The 18108-nt window shown below is 41.5% G+C and overlaps 1 protein-coding gene across 3 annotated transcripts in view; it reads right to left on the bottom strand.

The window, feature by feature from the left end:
- Positions 1-18108, bottom strand: part of RGS6 (regulator of G protein signaling 6) — a 575278-nt gene that overhangs the window by 80132 nt on the left and 477038 nt on the right. For all 3 annotated transcript variants that reach the window (XM_090033269.1, XM_090033270.1, XM_090033271.1), the window contains exons 11-14: positions 16145-16243; positions 13693-13754; positions 5278-5388; positions 2058-2183 (exon numbers count right to left, since the gene is read on the bottom strand). In XM_090033269.1, coding sequence (XP_089889395.1) covers positions 2058-2183; positions 5278-5388; positions 13693-13754; positions 16145-16243 — 398 coding nt within the window. The remainder of the gene's footprint in view (positions 1-2057; positions 2184-5277; positions 5389-13692; positions 13755-16144; positions 16244-18108) is intronic.

Below are 18108 nucleotides of genomic sequence, written 5' to 3'. Positions count from 1 at the left end.
TACTCAAGTTATATTAAATCTTCATACAAAAACAGATGTTCAGTTCAACTCTTACCTTTTCCCTCTCCTCCTTAAACATAGCTACTGAACTTCAGCTAGCGAGTGAGATCGACACGCACTTTCTGGAGACCCCCCACACAACAAATTTCCTCTTCAATGTCCTGATGTGTATGCTTTAACCATTAATGTTCCACATTGCTTGTGTGGTTTAAATTGCCCATAGTGCAGTAGCATGAAAATAAAAACAATAGTGGAGGAAAACTGATAGGGATTTTTTTCAAGGAGTGCATAAATTAGCTACATATTGGAAATGTTTATTTCCTATGCAGGCCATGTATGAAATAACTAATATATGGCTAACATGCATAGGAAATAAAAACAGGCCTTTAAAGTATATTTTAGAAGGTGTTCCTCCCATATACTCTTTTTCCATGCATGCCAAGGGGAATTTTTTGATGAGAATAAGTTATTGGAAACTATATAATTTGAATTAATTGGGGAATAGGTTTGAATATCAGTCTCCATGAAAATTATTGGATGACACTATTGTATACGAGTTGTTGCATCATATGTCATGTTCTATGAGTTATTCAATCCTTTAAAATTACGGAAATCTTAAAAATACATTTTGCTAAAACCCCAGTAAACTGAGATGCACTTTTGCAGACTGATCATTTCCCTCCTTATTGCCAGTAGGTTTAACATGGGAATAAGCAAATTTTTACTTTTTCTAATTACAATCTCTTCCCTCTTGGATTCATGTACTGAATCCACAGGAAACTTATGGCAGATTTGTTTTAGTTGTTAACTATAGACACAAAGGGTGACTCTGACCCTGAACTTCACCAGAAATGATGACGAGCCAGGGCACAATGTCACGGATAAGAGATCTCATATTCTGTGGACACAAACACATAGGCAGGAGAGGCATGCCTGTATAAGGCACCAGCTGGGCTGCTTTTCATTTTGGAATGAAAGGCAGTATATTAAATTTTAAACATATTTCATTTAAAAAAAGGGATATGAAATTATAAGCGAGGGATTGGTAATACTGCCTGTTATTAAGATGATACCCATTATGAAACTATTTTCTGTTGCTTATAACTTTGTCAGGCTTTAGCCAGCCATTCAGGTTGAAATTTCTTATGCCTATTCTGTGTCTCATACCCAAGTTAATTTTTAGCCAGAATGTTTTAGTTGTTTCCAGACTGAGCCTGGGGAAAGAATTGCTGTTTTGCTCCTGTAAAATTCTGCAGACCTCTTCCTGAGAACTTCTGGTGCCCCCATATTTTAGAGTAGCGACCTGAAATCAGTACCGTAAGTGGAAGGGGGTGACCTAGGTAGCAGCACCTTTGGGAGCAGGGGCATACAAAAACAGCCACTGCTGCAGCTAGTTATGCTGCTGCCATCAGCAGCAAGGCAGCCAGCGCTGTCTCCTGTGCTGCCACTGCCCAGGTCACGGAGCTGCCCTGTTACATGACTTGGAGCGCAGCAAACTAAAGCTCCTCCAAGAAGTTTTAGTTTGCTGCCCCTACAGCTGTGGAGTGAAGCACCAGGCTCCATGCAGCTCAGGGCTCTGCAGAAAGCCCTGCAGGCAGCCTGGCAGCAGCCCGGGAAAGCAGGCTCCACTCAAGAAAAGTGGCAAGCCTGATCTTCCCCCTCCCGCCAGAGCTTGCCTGCCTGCCTGAGCTGTACAGGGGCCCGGTGCTTTCCTCCACAGCTGCAGTGCCCCCCGGGACCACCTGAGCTGGGTACTGCCTGGGGGGAGAGGGGGGACGCTGCTGCTGCAGAGAGAAGCACCAGCCTTCCCCCCACCCCACCCCCAGCTCAGGGACTGCTTTGCCCATTGGTAGCTCACCCACACCTCCCTGCCCGAGAGGCAGGTAAGTCAGCGGGGTGTGTGCATGACATGGGGGCTTAATTGGCCCTAAGTTGAAGCAATGTTTTTTAAAACCCACCACTTCATTTTAGGGCCCCCGTTTCATCTACACACATCCAAGGCTGCTGGATTTGGTCCAGTACCTGGGTGAGTTACAGCTCAAGTCAAGAGGTTTTACCTAAGGTTTTCAGAGCTGAATTCTGATTCCAGGAAACGAAGAAACTGGTCTCGCCCCACTGGGTCTTTCAGCACTTCATCCATGGAAAACCCCCATCTTTTCACTCGTTGTTGGCTGGGTTCTTTGCTGTTTAGGGGAGAGTGAGGAGAGATAGAAATGAATGCTTATTTTCAGCCACATGTCCAAAAGCTGTCAGCTGATTTAACTGAATATTAACAGGAGAAAGCTCACCACACCAGCACAAAATGTATTTTTTCCATTAACCCACACAACTATGGGCTAACAAACACCCTAGAAAAAGAACTACCAAAGTTCAGGCACGTTGCAGTATCTGACTTATTAACCTGTGAGTGGTCATATAACCATGTGATATAAGATAGTACATGACAGATCAGTATTCAGGCAGAAGCAGGAAGACATAGAATCAAGGAGTTAGAAGAAACCTAATGGGCACCTAGTTTAATTCCCTGAATAGATGCAGGACATTTCACTATTTAAATATGATGTAAAGGGAGAAGTAAAAGTTTAGGTGTTTATGGTTAGAAGGAAATAAAGCTGATATTGAAAGGGCGCTTTTTATCTGCTTAAATGCTTCATGGTAACTTATCAATCATCATACAAGACAAAGACAATCAAACTGTGGTGCGCAGATTGCAGGGTGGCCTGCAGAGCATTTACTGTTGAGTCACATAGAACTGCCTGGTTGTTTGGTGCTGGCTTCTCCTATTCAGCTTCATAATTGCATTAGGAGCAGCTTGAAAATGCATTATGGCCAAGATTTTTAAAGGTGATGTATTTGAGTAGGTATATTTGAGTAACTCAATTTTTGGATGCCAACCTTGATACATGGAAGAAGGCAACCACCCTCTGATAGTCAGGCCCTTGTATGGTGTTACAAGTTGGACACTCCAAAACAGACACCCTGAATCATTAATCATCTTTGAAAATATTGTCCTAAATGCTATCCTAATATTATTTTTTCATGAAAGCAATTTGTGTAGTTACTATGGAGAAATTGCATAATTAAAAACAGGAGGAAGTTGTACAGACAGGTGCAAATCAGAGTGAGCTCTCCGGGAGACAATCTCCGCATTGGCACGTGTTCCGTACCGCGAAAAGGTCTGATACGTTTGAGAAGAAGGTGGCCACAAGACTAGCACCCTCCATTAAAATATAGGATGGGTGATCACAAAAGTGACAGCAAAAGATACGGGTTCTTGTGAATGCAATGCCTATTTGAGCTATGTGCCTATTATCCAGGTTGGGGCTGAGCCTTGATTTATGATCACAAAGAACTCTGAAATTAGAGAGTCTGAAGAAAAGTGGTATCCCTGCTGAAGGCAAAGAGACCCAGGAATTTAAATTAATGGTCCTGCTTATATTTTACTTTGGCACAGAGAATGAAGAAAGAAAAAATAAGTCGAGGGAAGAAGATGTTGTTTTAAAACACTGTGTCAAGGCCTGGAGTGAGCTGTGGTATGTTATGAGCTTCATTGGACATCTGAACAGTTAAGTTCTGTTCTACCTTGAATTGCTTTACTTAGAGATGCATTTTCCAAAGTGTAGATTGCCATGAAAGACTAATTGGGATGTCACAGTTACTGAACACTTCTCAGATGGACAGGGAACTTACCAGCATGTGGTAGGATTGAAAGTGGGTGTCAACAAGTTCATTTTCCTGAAGGAAAAACCTGACAATCAGGTTTCACAATTTGGGAAACTGTCTTGCAGGCATTACAGCCTGTAGCTGGAACATTTAATTATAAAACAAACTGCAACAAGGTACTGACACAGTTAGTGCCCTTGGAACAGAGAATAAATACAATTGCTCCATCTCTCATCAGTCAAATCCTTTCACTTTCATCACCAGGTGAATAATCTTCATCAGTGTAACATAGGATCCTAGCAGAGGCCAATCATTTCTTTTAAATGTGTACAAAAGTCCTGATATCAGGTTCAAATCAGAGCACTCAGGAATATGTAAGTCTTTCATGAGACACCATGCTGAACACTTGGGTAGATACAGTATTAATATAACATTGGATGTCAGGGTACCTTGTAAGTGGGAGCTCACTAGAACTCTGTTTACACCACAGGGGCATTTTGCCATGGTTATGGATGTTTGTTCCATATAAACCCAGCTAAGGAGATGAAAAAGGCATGCAGTCTTGTGGGGAAAAAGAAAAAAGGAAAAGATTAAACACAAATGCAGACTATCTACAAGGAAATGAAGATAAGAGGAGTAGGGATTAAGAAAATAATTGCAGATCCCCATGCCTGGTGGAGATGGTAACCCATACGTTTGATAAAACACTCAAATCAATTATCCCTTCCCTGTATGTGCTTGTTGCTATAGACTTGGATGCTCTGCTGCCAAGACTCCTTCTCCCCATAGTCACTGATTCATCACAGATTGGTCCTCTGGAGACAGACCCAGAATTTATTCCTTAGGGCTAAATGTCATAGTTGGGAATGAACACGGAATGAATTTTGTCACTTTCCTTTTGAATGTTTGCTTATCTTAATGTCACTCCCAGTACAGATTTGGTTTTGCCTAAGAATGCCAGCTGAATATTCATGCAGTAAGATCAGCTGCTACTTAGTCACCATATGGTACCTGCACTGAGAATTAGCAATATGGTTGATGAGTACATGTAAATGAGCTGAAGAGGGGCTATCGTTGGAGTAGTGTGCTATTCCATTTAAGGGTGTTCCTGAAGCAGATAGCCACGTGCAGACATAATGATTCCAGTCTCACCATTACCAGCAGTGTTAGTAGCTGGTGCTTCTATTCTTATGAGCATGACTAATAAATACAGTGGCTCTGACCTCCTATGTTTCATCTTCTGTAGTCATCCACAGCTGAATAAAGCTGGCATAAAATGTATCTGTCCTGACGTGGTGGCCCTATAAATGCATTTTCCAAAGGTTCTTATGACTCACCAAAACACAAGGCACTAGAGAATGGTGACCCACCTTCTGCCCTTTTTACACATAGCTGACATAAGCAAGTGACTTAAAAATAAGGCCTAAACCTCAATATGACAATTTAATATGGAGAGAAATAGAGTGTGAGCCCCTTTTCCTTGTAATCATTGATAACGTCTGAATGTACATGTATACACATGATCCATAGGGGAATGTGGGGACAGTAGTACCAATAAAATAGAAGGATTGCTTTAAAATTATTACACATTGCCAAGGAATTTCAATGTCTTACCTCATTTCTATGTCCCATAAGATAGTATCATCACTTATCCAAGGATTGGAAGGTTCAGCGGGAGTTATAAAAGGATCATATTCCACATACTGCTCTGAGTAAGCTATTAAACTGTGACAGAAAAGAGAGAGAAAAATGAACAGTTATGACCTAATGCAGAGATTCTCAACCAGAGTATCACAACACACGGGGGTGCCATTAGATCCTTTAAGGGCAATATTGACACTGCTGACACTGCTGGTGTATAAATGCCTATACTTGACTCAAGAGATAAACAAAGAGCTCCTTTGTAGATGCACTCACTGTTTTCTAAGCTGTGTTAACTGATTCACATTGCACAGTTCAAATCAAATTTCAGTTTGAATTAAGGGTTAATAGGCAATCGAGGGGGTTTGCCCCCTTCTTCACAGACCAGTAGCTCCGTGTGCTTGGGCAGGGCTGGGGGTTTAGTTAGGATACTGATATTTAGTCACAGTAAGGTATTGTTGACACATTTGACTTTGTAAAGGTGTTACTTTGTGCCAGATAGCCTCTGTTGTGTCTCAGAAACCCAACTGAGTTTCTCTTGAGGGGACTGATATTTGCAATGCTTATCTGAGTTCCTACGGACTGTTTTTCCTAAAAACAATGCCATATATACATGCTAATTAATACAGTTTAAAGTGTCTAATTCACATGGCCTTAGTCTGCATTAACTTTAATCCTTATTCCACGAGGATTAGTTAATTCAGACTGGAGCCAATTTTAATTTGGACGACAGACAGTTACACGTATATAGTGATGGCTGTAGTCCAGATTAAACCTAGAAAAATGTAATGTCTATAAACAGCCAGAGATTTCAAATAGGAATCCCTAGTGTCAAGAACATTTGGATCTGTTGTCTTTCCAAGTTCTTTGCAACAGAAAAATTGCCTATTACTTTTCAGTAGTGAAGAAATGATTGAAAGCTAAGAGTGAGGAGCTGCAGAGGAGATGTAGGGCCTGGTGGGGCTTTAATCCAGGTGTGTGGGGTGATGTAAGGAGCCCAGAAGGCAAGAGGGGAAACCCCCCCAACTCCTGGCTTTCACTATTGATCTTAGGTTGATTGGAGTGACAGGGAGGAGAGGCTGATTGAGCGGTGGGAGAGGGGTGATCCAGGGACCAGTGGAAGGCGGCACTGTGATATGGTGGGGGGTGAAGGGGTGATCCAAGGAGCATAGTGGGTCCCTTCCCCCCCCCCCAGCCTATACTGCAGCTAGAGAGCAAGTGAGCAGGACAGGCACATAGCAGACTTGCAGTCCCTAGCCACACCCCAGCTTGCAAGCCCTCTTGCCACAGGTCTGAGCAGTGCACATCAGATGGCATTAACTGTTAATGTGTCACTCATCACTAGGATGTGCTAACCTTAACATCAACTAGTATTCCTCACAATTAGCACTGCTAACTCTAATTTGTAATCTCACCTTCAGGTATATCCACCTGTTGTCTTTTCTGTTCTACCAAGACCCCAGCACAAGCTTCACTCTGTGCATCAAGTAATTTTATTGACTTGCATGGTATTGCATACAATATGCAAAGCATGTACATAAATTTTTGCAACTTCACTGCCTGAGAATTTAAGTTCCTCAAGGCAGGGCCATCTTTGTGTTGTCTGTACAGTTTTTAGCCTAATGGTATTTTGGTACAATAATTTGTCTGACAGTAGTAACTATTTAAAATACTATTACAATGATTAATAGTAATAACTATCTTTTAGGAGTTTTCTTCTTAATAAAAAAATTGTAGAGAAACTTCAATAATTTTGTCACAAGCAGATAAGAATTATGTTGCTTTCCTGAACTATGTTTGGAGCTAGCTAAATCGTTAGTGGTTTCAAAACAAGGATGTATTTAAATCCAGAAGCTGAACTCTTTTGGACAATTTTTTTCTCCCATTATTTGCTGAGTTTCATCTAGGAATTTCTACACATCAGTTTATTAAATAAGGCAATCATGTTTTACAATACTTATAGGCTGCTCTAGTTTAGTTGTGTTCATCCAAGTTAAACTTCTTCCTTTGGTCTTTTACCCACTGAAAAGGTCAGAAAGATGAAAAGAAGTTGCTTTGACCTGCCCTACTGTACTGTTTTCTGTTTGTACTAACTGGTACCCAGAGGCATTAAAACTGTAGACTTTGTAACCTAAACAGGTTCTCTTTGAACCTCAGGGTGTCCAGTCCTGCCTTATCTCTTTTTGTTAATTATATTTCATGACAGCCCTGGGTCAGGGGTTGCAGGAAGGAGCAACATCTAATTTCAGAGAGTAGCAGTAAACCCAAAGCTGGAAATGTGAGAGGGGAGGTTAAAAAAAGGAATCAATCAGATACCCTCAGCTGTGAAACTTAAATGGCTTTTAATGAAATAAAGAAGATACATTAGTAGCACTACAAGTGGTGGCAAAAACAAACAAATAAAAACATCTAAATACATGTTGCTGCTATAGCATAAAGACAACAGCTAAGCCACATGAGGTCTAATTAAAGTTACAGGCAAATAGGATAGGAAGGGAGAGCGTTTATATGGACACAAAGGAGGGCTTTTGATATAATGCCGTATAATTCTAGTAGGGAATGAAGTAGTTATTGCTCACTGAACTGTGCAAAGCTGGCATTAGACACTTGTCATATGTGTACATGTATGGGGCCCTGCAGTGGATTCACAGTAACCTTGACACAGCTGACACCCTCCAAAACAATCTATGAGGCACCTGCAGGTTCATAGGAAAGCAGAACTGGAAGGGACCTCACCGGATCATCTAGAGCAGCCCCTAAGAGGCCAGGTTCAGGGACCAGCTTGCAGTGTAGTTGGAGGAGCCCACATTTACCTTGGGCATCATTATAGTGTACTTATATAATTGTTATATCAACACACAATGATGCAAAATATGAGCAGTGACAAGAGAAATACAAGCTGTAGTAGGTTGACTCTCCCTTAGGCAGACACAAGAGCCAGCTTCCTCATAAAAGCCTGTCAGTTCTTAGTTCTTAGTCTAAGTCTGCTTATTATACATGTGGAAAGCTTTTCACCCCAGCAAACAAAACAAGCAAATGTGCAAAGAAGGGATGGAAAAATCAAACCTGAGGCCTTTCTTCAGACCTGGAGCAAGACAACCCAAGTTCAGTGCATTTTTTTTACCCTAGCATACCAACCTCCACCTCCCCAGCTTCTCTCCTTAGGAGCTTTTAATTTCCTCTGAGCCCAGCCAATCATCTCTGTCAGCTGGCCCAGCATTCCTAATCAGGTAGGTTATTATCCCCTAACCCCTTGCAGCTGGGCTCCAGTCCCTAAGCCATGCATCTTGTTACAGAGGCACTAGGAAAAGGAATAAGTATGGCTGGGGGTGTTAAGTTACAGGCTCCTCCTCCCCCAAACCACATTCTGAAGTCAATTATGTCCATGTCAACTGGAGAGAAAAAGTGTGGATGACACAAAAGGAGAGTGATTGTGGTGAGGTCTTCTGGCGGATGCAGCAATTCAGTGATACCTACACCTCCAAGGATTGCTATGGCTGGTGGACATATCTGTGTGAATAAGAATCTGAACAGGATTCACTGAGGGAATTTTGCTGAGCCTGCTTTTCATTTGCCTTTTAGCATGAAAAATGAGAAGCAACTGGCACATCTAGTCCCAAGGTGGCTCAGCACCTTTTGTGATTTAGCTTCAGTTGAGAACCACAGCAGCAAAGGAAGTGAGATGGTATTTCATATATCAGTCTTCTCTGGGCATTATTACAGAAGTCATGTGAAGGCTGATTAGCTAGACTCTAAAATGTCTTGCTAATACTGAAACTTGTTTCCGTTCCTGTTACTTCCTCTCCCCTCCCTTCCCCCACTTTTGGTATTCTCTCATTGCTGGCCTGAAATGACTTTATATTGTATGGAAAGTTTATCAGGTGCTTCTGCACAGGCTGACTACAGATTTCAGCTGTCTAACAGAGGACATAGAAAGGAAATCTCAGTTGTGCTGTAGCGTGCTGACCTGCTACACTGTCAACTGAATTAGTCCCTTAAAGTGTGGACTTACTCTGAAAAGAGACTCTTTACTAATAGCACCATCTTAGTTGACAGATCTGCTGCTTGTGTGTGTTCAGCACTGGACAGGATGACTCAGAGGACAACGTTTGTCTTAGATTCCTGTTCTCACTAACCCTTTCCTGCTCAGTTACCCTTTCTTTTGTCCAACCACACAACTACTCCTGTTTTTCTTTTTCTCTTTTCTTTATTTCTTCCTCTTGTCTTTGGATCTTATTCAATGCAGCAACCCATGTCTAGGACTCTTTCTGGCACAGTTGCCCATACCTTTAAAACCGAAACCAGAAAACACATGACCCAATAAAAAAATGTAACCCATTAATAATCAAAGTAACCACATGATTTTATCACAGTAATTCTTGTTCTATTTCTTCCTTACAGGGTCTGCTTTTTCATTATGTCATGGTTTTATTAATGGTAAATAATATAAAGTATAGGGCCAGATCCTATTCCACTTAGATGTCTATGCATGATCCTATTCCACCTGACTCCAGTTTTTGAAAAACCACTAAGACAAAAGGAGACTAAGTCCTTCTGCTCTTCTCCACTTTTACGGGTAGGATGAAGACATGCTATTTGTTTCTTTGTGAATCTAGCAGGATAGAATAGTATTTTACTTAGATGGAATAGGCTCTGTCCCTTTTTGACATTAGCAGGAGCATAGAGCTCAAAGGCTTGCAAACTTCTGAAATAAGACATTCTTTTAATTTTCCAAAAACAAATCAGGGAGCTGTATGCTTAGGCGGACCATATGGAAATCCTGGAAATCCAAGACATAATCCAGGAAATCCAGGACACCACTCCTCCTCTTCCCCCACCCCATGCTTTCACAAGTCGGAAGGGGGGGGGGCGGGGGCTGCATGCTGGGCAGGCAGTGGTGCCTGCCTGTACACCTGCAAGGCTCTCCAAACCACTTCAATTACCAGCCAGACTGCACCCCATACCCCTGCATTTCCAGGATGCCCATTATAATTCTCAGTAGCTGGCCAGGACCAGCATCTGAAATCCAGGACTGTCCCAGCTAAAACAGGACATGTGGTCACCTTACTTATACTACTGTATGCTACAGTTTCAAAGGTAATTAGAGACTCTGGATACCTTACCTTAGGTTTGGAGATGCATGGGGAAATGTGTGAGGCAGAAGGGTTTTTTGTGATACCTTTTACTGAAACAATTACATAGCTGGGAGCGTTGTTGGACAAACTTTTAGGTGCAAAATGCACTCATCTGGCTTTTTTTCTTCATTTTGTAGATTTTCCATTTTAAACAGCGAATGTTGATATCCCTCAAGTTTTGTGCCTGAGAGCTTGTCCAACATCTCTCCCAACAAAGTGGTTTGTACAATAAAAGATATCACAGAAAAACCCTTGCCTAGCTTACCTTGGACCTCTTAATGGACTTTGATTTTCAGACAGCAACAGGCATCCTCTGAAAATCATGCCCCTTGAAGGTATCTCAAGCTGGGCGCTCAAAAATGGGGGTGACCAAAAGGAGAGCTAGAATTTTCCATGGAAGCATTTTTAGTCAGAAAATGCTGATTCATCTTCATGGACAAAGGTACATTTCAACAAATAACCTGATTTTTTTTTTCAGTTTCACAATTGTTAAACCAGCCTGTTTTGTCATCTTCAGAACAAAAAGGTTTCTTTTCCTCTTTGAAAGTACATTTTTGGCCCCAAAGTTTAATTAATTTATACTGAACAAGGTAAAAATAAAAAGAAAAGTTGTCTAAAACTAAATTAAACCATTTCAGAAAGTTTGGAAGAAATACTTTAATTGACTAGTTTATTGATTTGTGTAATTTTTTTGTCAACTTTTTGTCCCAAGTTGGGAAGGGAAAAATTCCTACAGGCTAGGAAGCTTTTCTGCTCAGCTCTTCTTCAAGATCACCAGTCATTTTTTAAATATTGGTAATAATGAATAACAGTGCCATTTACAATGCTAGTGTAGCTCTCTACCTGGGGAACAGGCATGCGCTAATGTCTACAAATTAGTAAATCCTACAGAGTTTATCCTTCTGAAATAATACTATTTTAGGAAAATTACAAGCAAGACATATTGGTCTGTTTATAAATTACCTTGGAGAGTATTAATGCCTTGAGGTACTGAGGTCTTTATAGCTAAAATCTGCAAATGAGTCTTTCTGATAAACTTCTCCATTCTGCTCCTAAGTGATAATAGGAGAAACAGATTCAGAAAGCCCAGAGCATAAATATGGATGCAGTCGTTTTTGATTCAGTAAAATACCATTAAGGGTAAACAGTGGTTTATGAAACCTTTGAATGTTTACTATATAATTAGTTACATTTTCATTTAAATTGTTAGATCTGATGAGCCAACAGGGGACTTACTTTTGAGCATTTGCTTTCCTAATTTGCTTAATTTAGGTTAAATACGTTGAACACAGGAGCTAATATAGTGAACTATATCACTTCGAAGTAATGACTGTTTAATTTGGTTAAACATGGCAAATCCCTTATGTTTCTCAAATATTTTTCTCAAGGAACTGCCCCTACAGTGTTGCTTTACAATCATAGAATGATAGGAAAAAAGGGCTGGAGGTCATCTAGTTCAACCTGCTTCTCAAGGCAAAAGCATCCCTGTCCAAACTATCCCATACAAATGCACGTGTAACCCAGGGGTTGGAAACATTTTCCAGTGAGCGGCTGGAATGACCCAGATCAGATATGAGGTGGGTGGGCACTCACACCTGGCTGCCTCTCCCACTTCTCCCTGCCCCCTGGCTGCGGCATGGCCCAGGGAGAGGTCCCACTCTGCTAAAGTCCCCAATGCCCCGTTGCAGCACAGTGCAGCATGAGCACAGCCCCTATCACTTAATGCCACCAAAGCTATGGCTCCACAGACTGGATTCAAAGGCTCTGTGGGCTAGATTCAACCTTCAGGCTGTAAATTGATGACCCCTGATCTAACCTAGTTCTAAAATTACAAAAACAATCCTGCTGCACAACTACAAGGCGCAAAGCCCAGATCCCGAGAACACTCCAACTACCGCAGGTAAAGCATGCGCAAGGGCATTGCTCATGTCTCACCACTGCCAGGTTATTAAATACTGTACAAGTGAGAGATGCAAGATCACTATTGTTCAACTGCCTACGGTTACCATACAGTTCTGTTATGAAAGGCAACTCACTATAGCATTGCATGAATCCATATTTATACCTTAAAAATACCAAAGCAAATCTATCCAGTTTACAAGCAACCAAGTTAAAAATAACCGGTGCTCTCCCCAGACTTATTCGAGGATGATGAATTCACATCAGCTCTTTTCTGGTTCATAGCTAACTACAAGCAATAAAGATTCTGCAGGCCAAATTTTTCCTTTATTTGCACCTGAGACATCAGCATCTTAACAGATTGGCCTCTGCGTCGTTAAGGAGGGTGAATGTGATAACCATGGGCAGAATAGTTTTCTGCAACAGCTGGCAATCCTGTACATCAGGGGTCCTCAAACTCCAGCTTGTGGGCCACTTGCCGCCTATAGAGCCATGTCACCTGGTCCATCTGACTTCCCACAGGTTGAGAAATTTGGTGGCAGAGAAACTGTAGCAATACCATCGTCTCCCACTGACAAATTCCCAAGCCCCCACAATGCTGGTTTGGGGCTGGGCCATGCCCCCTTCCCCCCATGCAGGTGGTTTGGGGCAGTGTAACACCCCCTGCCCACTGCACAGCTGGTTTAGGCTGTTCCCTGCCCCCCTCTGAATGGTGAGATAGGGCCCAGCCATGGCCAGCAGCTGGATTTGGCCTGCAGATAGACTGAGCACTGCCTATCAAGCCTGCTGGGCAAAAAGGTTGGGCATCATTGTTGTAGATGATGCAAGATTCAGAAGAGAATTTAGCTTTAATTCTCCCAGAGTTGTGCTGATTCTGCAAGGAAGTATGAACTAAAGAACAGTACAATTAGATCTCTTACAAATACAGTGCACAAAAGAAACATTTTGTAACTGAAACAATGATAATTCTACTGAAATAAATTGCAGGTGTGTGAGGGGGAAAAAAATCCCTACAAAGTTTTTGCAAATTTCTCTTCTCACAGGTATACAGTACTTTAGCTTCCTCAGTTTTATAGTACTCTAGCTTCCTGAACTTTTTCCCTGCTTTTTTTTAAATAAAAAAATATGGGTTTCCATGCTCCAGGTCTCTCCTCAACCCCAGGAAGGAAAGTACAGAATTGTAGGTTGTTTGTATTTAGTGAGGATTAGTCACGGGATATATTTGAGTCAACCTACAGTTCTGCAAACTTCTTTGTATGCAGCTTTGCACGTTAACTTCGTGGAAATGTCAAATTTGATCATCTGAGATGACACAACAGGATTGTATAATAATAAGGCACATCAGGAAACTTACCTTTCAGCTACCTTAGACATTTTTAAACAGTGTCTGTCTATCTGCACATTCAGAAAGGTTATCTGGGAAGAGAGATGACAAGGTCATTAATAACCCAGTAAGTCGAGTGTATGCATTGATTGTAACCCAAAGCAGTATTGGCTTTTCATTTCAAATGGCATAGTGGTAACAAAGGAGGAAACAGAACCCTTCTGTGGGTATCAGAAGCAGCTTATTAACAACTTCCACCAGGAACCTTCATTTCTTGTGGCAAAGCATTAAAGAAAACTTCAAACAAAACAATTTCAAGTGTGAAAATGCTATCTATGTCTATGTGTGTGTGTTTGTAGGCACACACACATGCATATGCACTTGATTGTTCCTACTGGCAGCTGATCCTGCATCTAAGTTGATGGCCAGTTGGTTACTATGGATAAAGACCTTGAACTGTTATTGCCTTACAAAATCCCACAGGAGAATCAAATAACAAAAGAAAGGACCCAAAGGGTTAAATACACTAAAAATATTAGTATAAAAACTGTGCTGAAAAACGGACTTGGCATTTTTACTGCATGCATAAAAATATCACAAGTGCAAAAGTCAAATTGTAGGGGATCTGATTATAGGTTACCTCTACATAAAAGTCAATGCAATTTTTAAAGTTCTTTGGAGGCAAACATGGTATACTTATAATCAGAACAATGCAGTATATAAATTATACGTGCATGTATTTTGGGACAAGGCTTCTAGCTCATCAAAATACAATATGAAACTTAGTTCATCAGAACAGGATATGAAGTTCCCTCCCATTCTCCTTTTTCTGCCTCTAACTCTTAGCACCCTTACAACATGAGTACTAGTTTTCCACTCCTGTAATGTCCTGTCAAACACATATTTCTTACCTATATACCAGGATGGACAGTGCTAATGATGTATCAACTTCATAAATTTTGGGTGTTCAGACTTGATTCAGATGATCATCACAAATGTTGGCCTTGCTTACTGAAAAGCGTGTTGATGCTGCAGGACCTGTCTCTAGCTAACTTCACAGTTCCTTTCTATGCTCTAATGACTGGAGCTTGTTACGGGGAGGAACCCCCTAATGTCCCTCAGAGAACATGACTGGAGCAGATTCACTCATGCTGGAAGAGATGTGCAAGTTGTTCGGCTTTGTTGTAGAGAGCTTCTGACCATAACTGCTTTGCTTTTCATATTTGGCTTTTATTACCTGCAGGTGTTCTGTGCCTGCCTTCTACCACACATTCTGCCAGGGACAGTAGCTTTCATTCCTGTTGGAAGTACTCTGGAAACTCTGCCTGTGGAAGCTGTACTCAGGATGCACAGTATGAGAAGATCTCTCAGCTGCACTGGCTAGATCCCCCTCCCTTGTCAGTACTGCCTACTTGTGAAGTAGCCCTGGTGACCTGACAGAGAGGGGAAGTTATGGTGAGAGAAGAAATTAGACTGCTGTTTGGGCTAGGGAGTTGCTTGCAAGCCCATCCTGAGTTTCATTGAATGAATTCATTCTTTAAAAGTATTTAATAAATATTTTGGTCAAGTCATCTTCAGATCACACATTGTTCACATCAATTACTTGCTATTTATGGCACGTGGGGCCATGTTACACACACAAAGGGTACTTAGCCAGCCATATAACTGCTGCTTTTGGCACTTACCCACAGTTTGTGGTTTTAATTTGCCCTCTGACATTATAAAATTGCCCTGAACACCTGCGCATGTAGCTCTCCAGGCCTCCCTTTGAAGCTGCTCCCTTGGGCAGCCAAGATGGGGAAATATAAGAGGCCAGGAGGAACAGAACAAGCTAGAGGGAATGCAGCTCTGGATGGAAGGAGTCCCTCGATTCTAGCCTGGACCCTTGCTCCCAGTGGGGTGGAAACTTCTTCACTGCTCTCCATCCATTTCATCTAATGACTTTCTGTCCATATTGTACCCAGAATGGAACAGAATCACAAACTGCATGTGAGTGCCCAAAATAGCAGTTATGCACTTGGGCAAATGCCATTTGGGTATATAATGTGAAATAGGATCTAGCCCTTAAGTTATATTGCATTGTACTTGTCCCCAGATTGGTTGGCTATAACTTTTCATATATTTTGAATTATTTAAATAAACCAGCAAATAAAATGGCGTATATTTAACAGTGTCTTCAGGCAGGGAGAAGAGCAAAGTAATAGATTCAAGAGCTATCCCATAGATTTGAAAATAAACTACAGCCCACAGTATTTACCACGACATAACCGTATGTCCTATCTAATATTTAGGTTTAGATACATGCTACTTTACTCAAATCAAGCTGACCTTGGCATGTCTTTTTATCATTTTGCACTTGGAAGCATCAGATATGATGCTGGCTTTATTGGTATGTCAATAACAATACAAAAATCTTTTTGAAAATAATGGTAGTTGCTGAAATACTCAGTTTCAGAGTTGTTATGCTAAGGCTGTTGCTTACTTGTTTTCGGAAATCCTCTTTTGTTGTTTTTCGTATAGGTTGGGAGGGCACATGTACAGGACTCTGGGGCTGAGAATCTTCTGTGATGCCATATACTGACTGAAATGAACAAACAACACAAGAGATCAGTGCATGTTCTTGTTAGACGCGACCCCCGCTTAGTGCTCTTAATTGGTTCCTGAAAACCTAAGTGTTAAGTGAAATAAACGTTAAACGAAACCGAAAGTTTCTGATGACCCAAGATGACAAGTGCAAGTGTTTTTAATGACCCATGACAGTGACTGTGAGCATTATAACAAAACTTGCTGAGAGCTAAGTGAAATCAGGTATCAATTTAAAATGAGCGTTATAGCAAAATAGCACTAAGCAAAACAGTGTTAAGTGGGGGTCGCCTGTACATACAAAAGGAAGAGCATAATTCACAAAGCAATAAAATAATTGGTCAGCAATTTCCTACTTTTTGGCTCCTCAGAGGTCAATAATACTTTAGCTTGCAGAAAAATTGAAAATCAGACTACCTTTGCAAATACTTATATTGGATTGCCTGCAGCAGTGTTAGCTAAAAGCTGTGATTTATCTTTGATGAGCTAATCTGAGAACAAGCCATTATTTCATTTTCAGTCAATCAAATCTCTTATGTCTGAAACACACTACCTAGATATAAAATAACTGTTGTGTTCTGTGTGCTTCAAGCTTATACCATAAAGAATAGAATGGTGTTTATATTGGAACTGGAATACATAGTCGATATTCCTTTTCAGGAGGTATTGGCTCCATGGGACCACCACTTTTATCTATTTGCAAGATCAGCAACTGGGATAGGGAAAAGAGAAAGTAAGGGTGGGAGCAGAAGTCCAAGTTCATTGCCTTCCAAGCTTGAAAGCAACATTTAATCCCAAGGTTTTTTATAGACTGAAACTGAAAAGGGGGCTAATTGGTGTCAAAGGAGTCACATTTTCAGGAAATGTTCTAAAAGAAAATTTACCAGACTAGCTGTTAGAAAACTAACCTGGCACTGTCCTCAGTACAGATATCCATTATTTATGTATTTGTTTATTTTTCTTCATTTGACATTTGCAGGAGACATTTGAATGATCAGGATAAATTTAAATAGCTAGCAGGGCTTGGGAACCTAAAGTCTCATTTCCAAAACAGACTTATGCATGGAAGAGTTAAATCTCACTGAAAGTCCACCTGCAAAGTGTCAGATTTTTGTAGAAAATAAATACTTTTGAAAATCATATCACTTGCGAAAGTGGTATTTAGGACCAGTTACACTATGATCAAACTACCGAGCTGTGGGTAGGGACACCTTCCACACCTCCTGCTGAAGTTGGTGTATTGGGCAGTAGGGTGGTGTGAAGCTTTGGTCCCTGATTCAATTTGGTGGAGATTCGGCCTGATTCAGTGGATGAATTTCTGAATCCAAATCGAGTCATAGGACCCTTTAATCTCTCCTAATTGAGTCAGAATCCTGCGAAGCAATTCGGAGAGATTCGGAAAGATTTGGAGATCCTGAAATAGACACAGCTTTAAATGTTTTTTCTACATACCTCTAGGTAGCAGGGGTTTGTGAGTGCTATGATGCTGGGGTGCATGGAGTGTCCCTCAGAAGCACAGGGGGCTCCCCAGCACACTTGGCAGCAGACCTGGAAGTGGACCAGAAGCACTTCCAGTCCACTTCTGGGTCTGTCAGGGAGTGCACTGGGGGCCCTGCTGCCCCCCCCCAGCCTGGCAACTGGTGCCTTCTAGGTGCGGGGGGCACCCAGGGCCCCCTTGAGGCTGATCTCAGAGCCAGGGAAGCATGGGGTGGGGGGCAGTGTGCTCCTTGGCAGACCTGGAAGTGGACGGGAAGTACTTCCAGTCCACTTCTTGGTTGACCAGTGAGTAAGTGGAGGGCCCCCCCTGCATTCCTGTGGGACACTCCATGTGTGCCAACACTGCAGCAATCATGAGGCACACCT

The sequence above is a fragment of the Crocodylus siamensis genome, chromosome 2 (assembly GCF_052110815.1).
Source record: "Crocodylus siamensis isolate JL-2025a chromosome 2, ASM5211081v1, whole genome shotgun sequence".
In the NCBI taxonomy this organism is placed as follows: Eukaryota; Metazoa; Chordata; order Crocodylia; family Crocodylidae; genus Crocodylus; species Crocodylus siamensis.
This window is presented reverse-complemented; position numbering and strand designations above follow the sequence as displayed.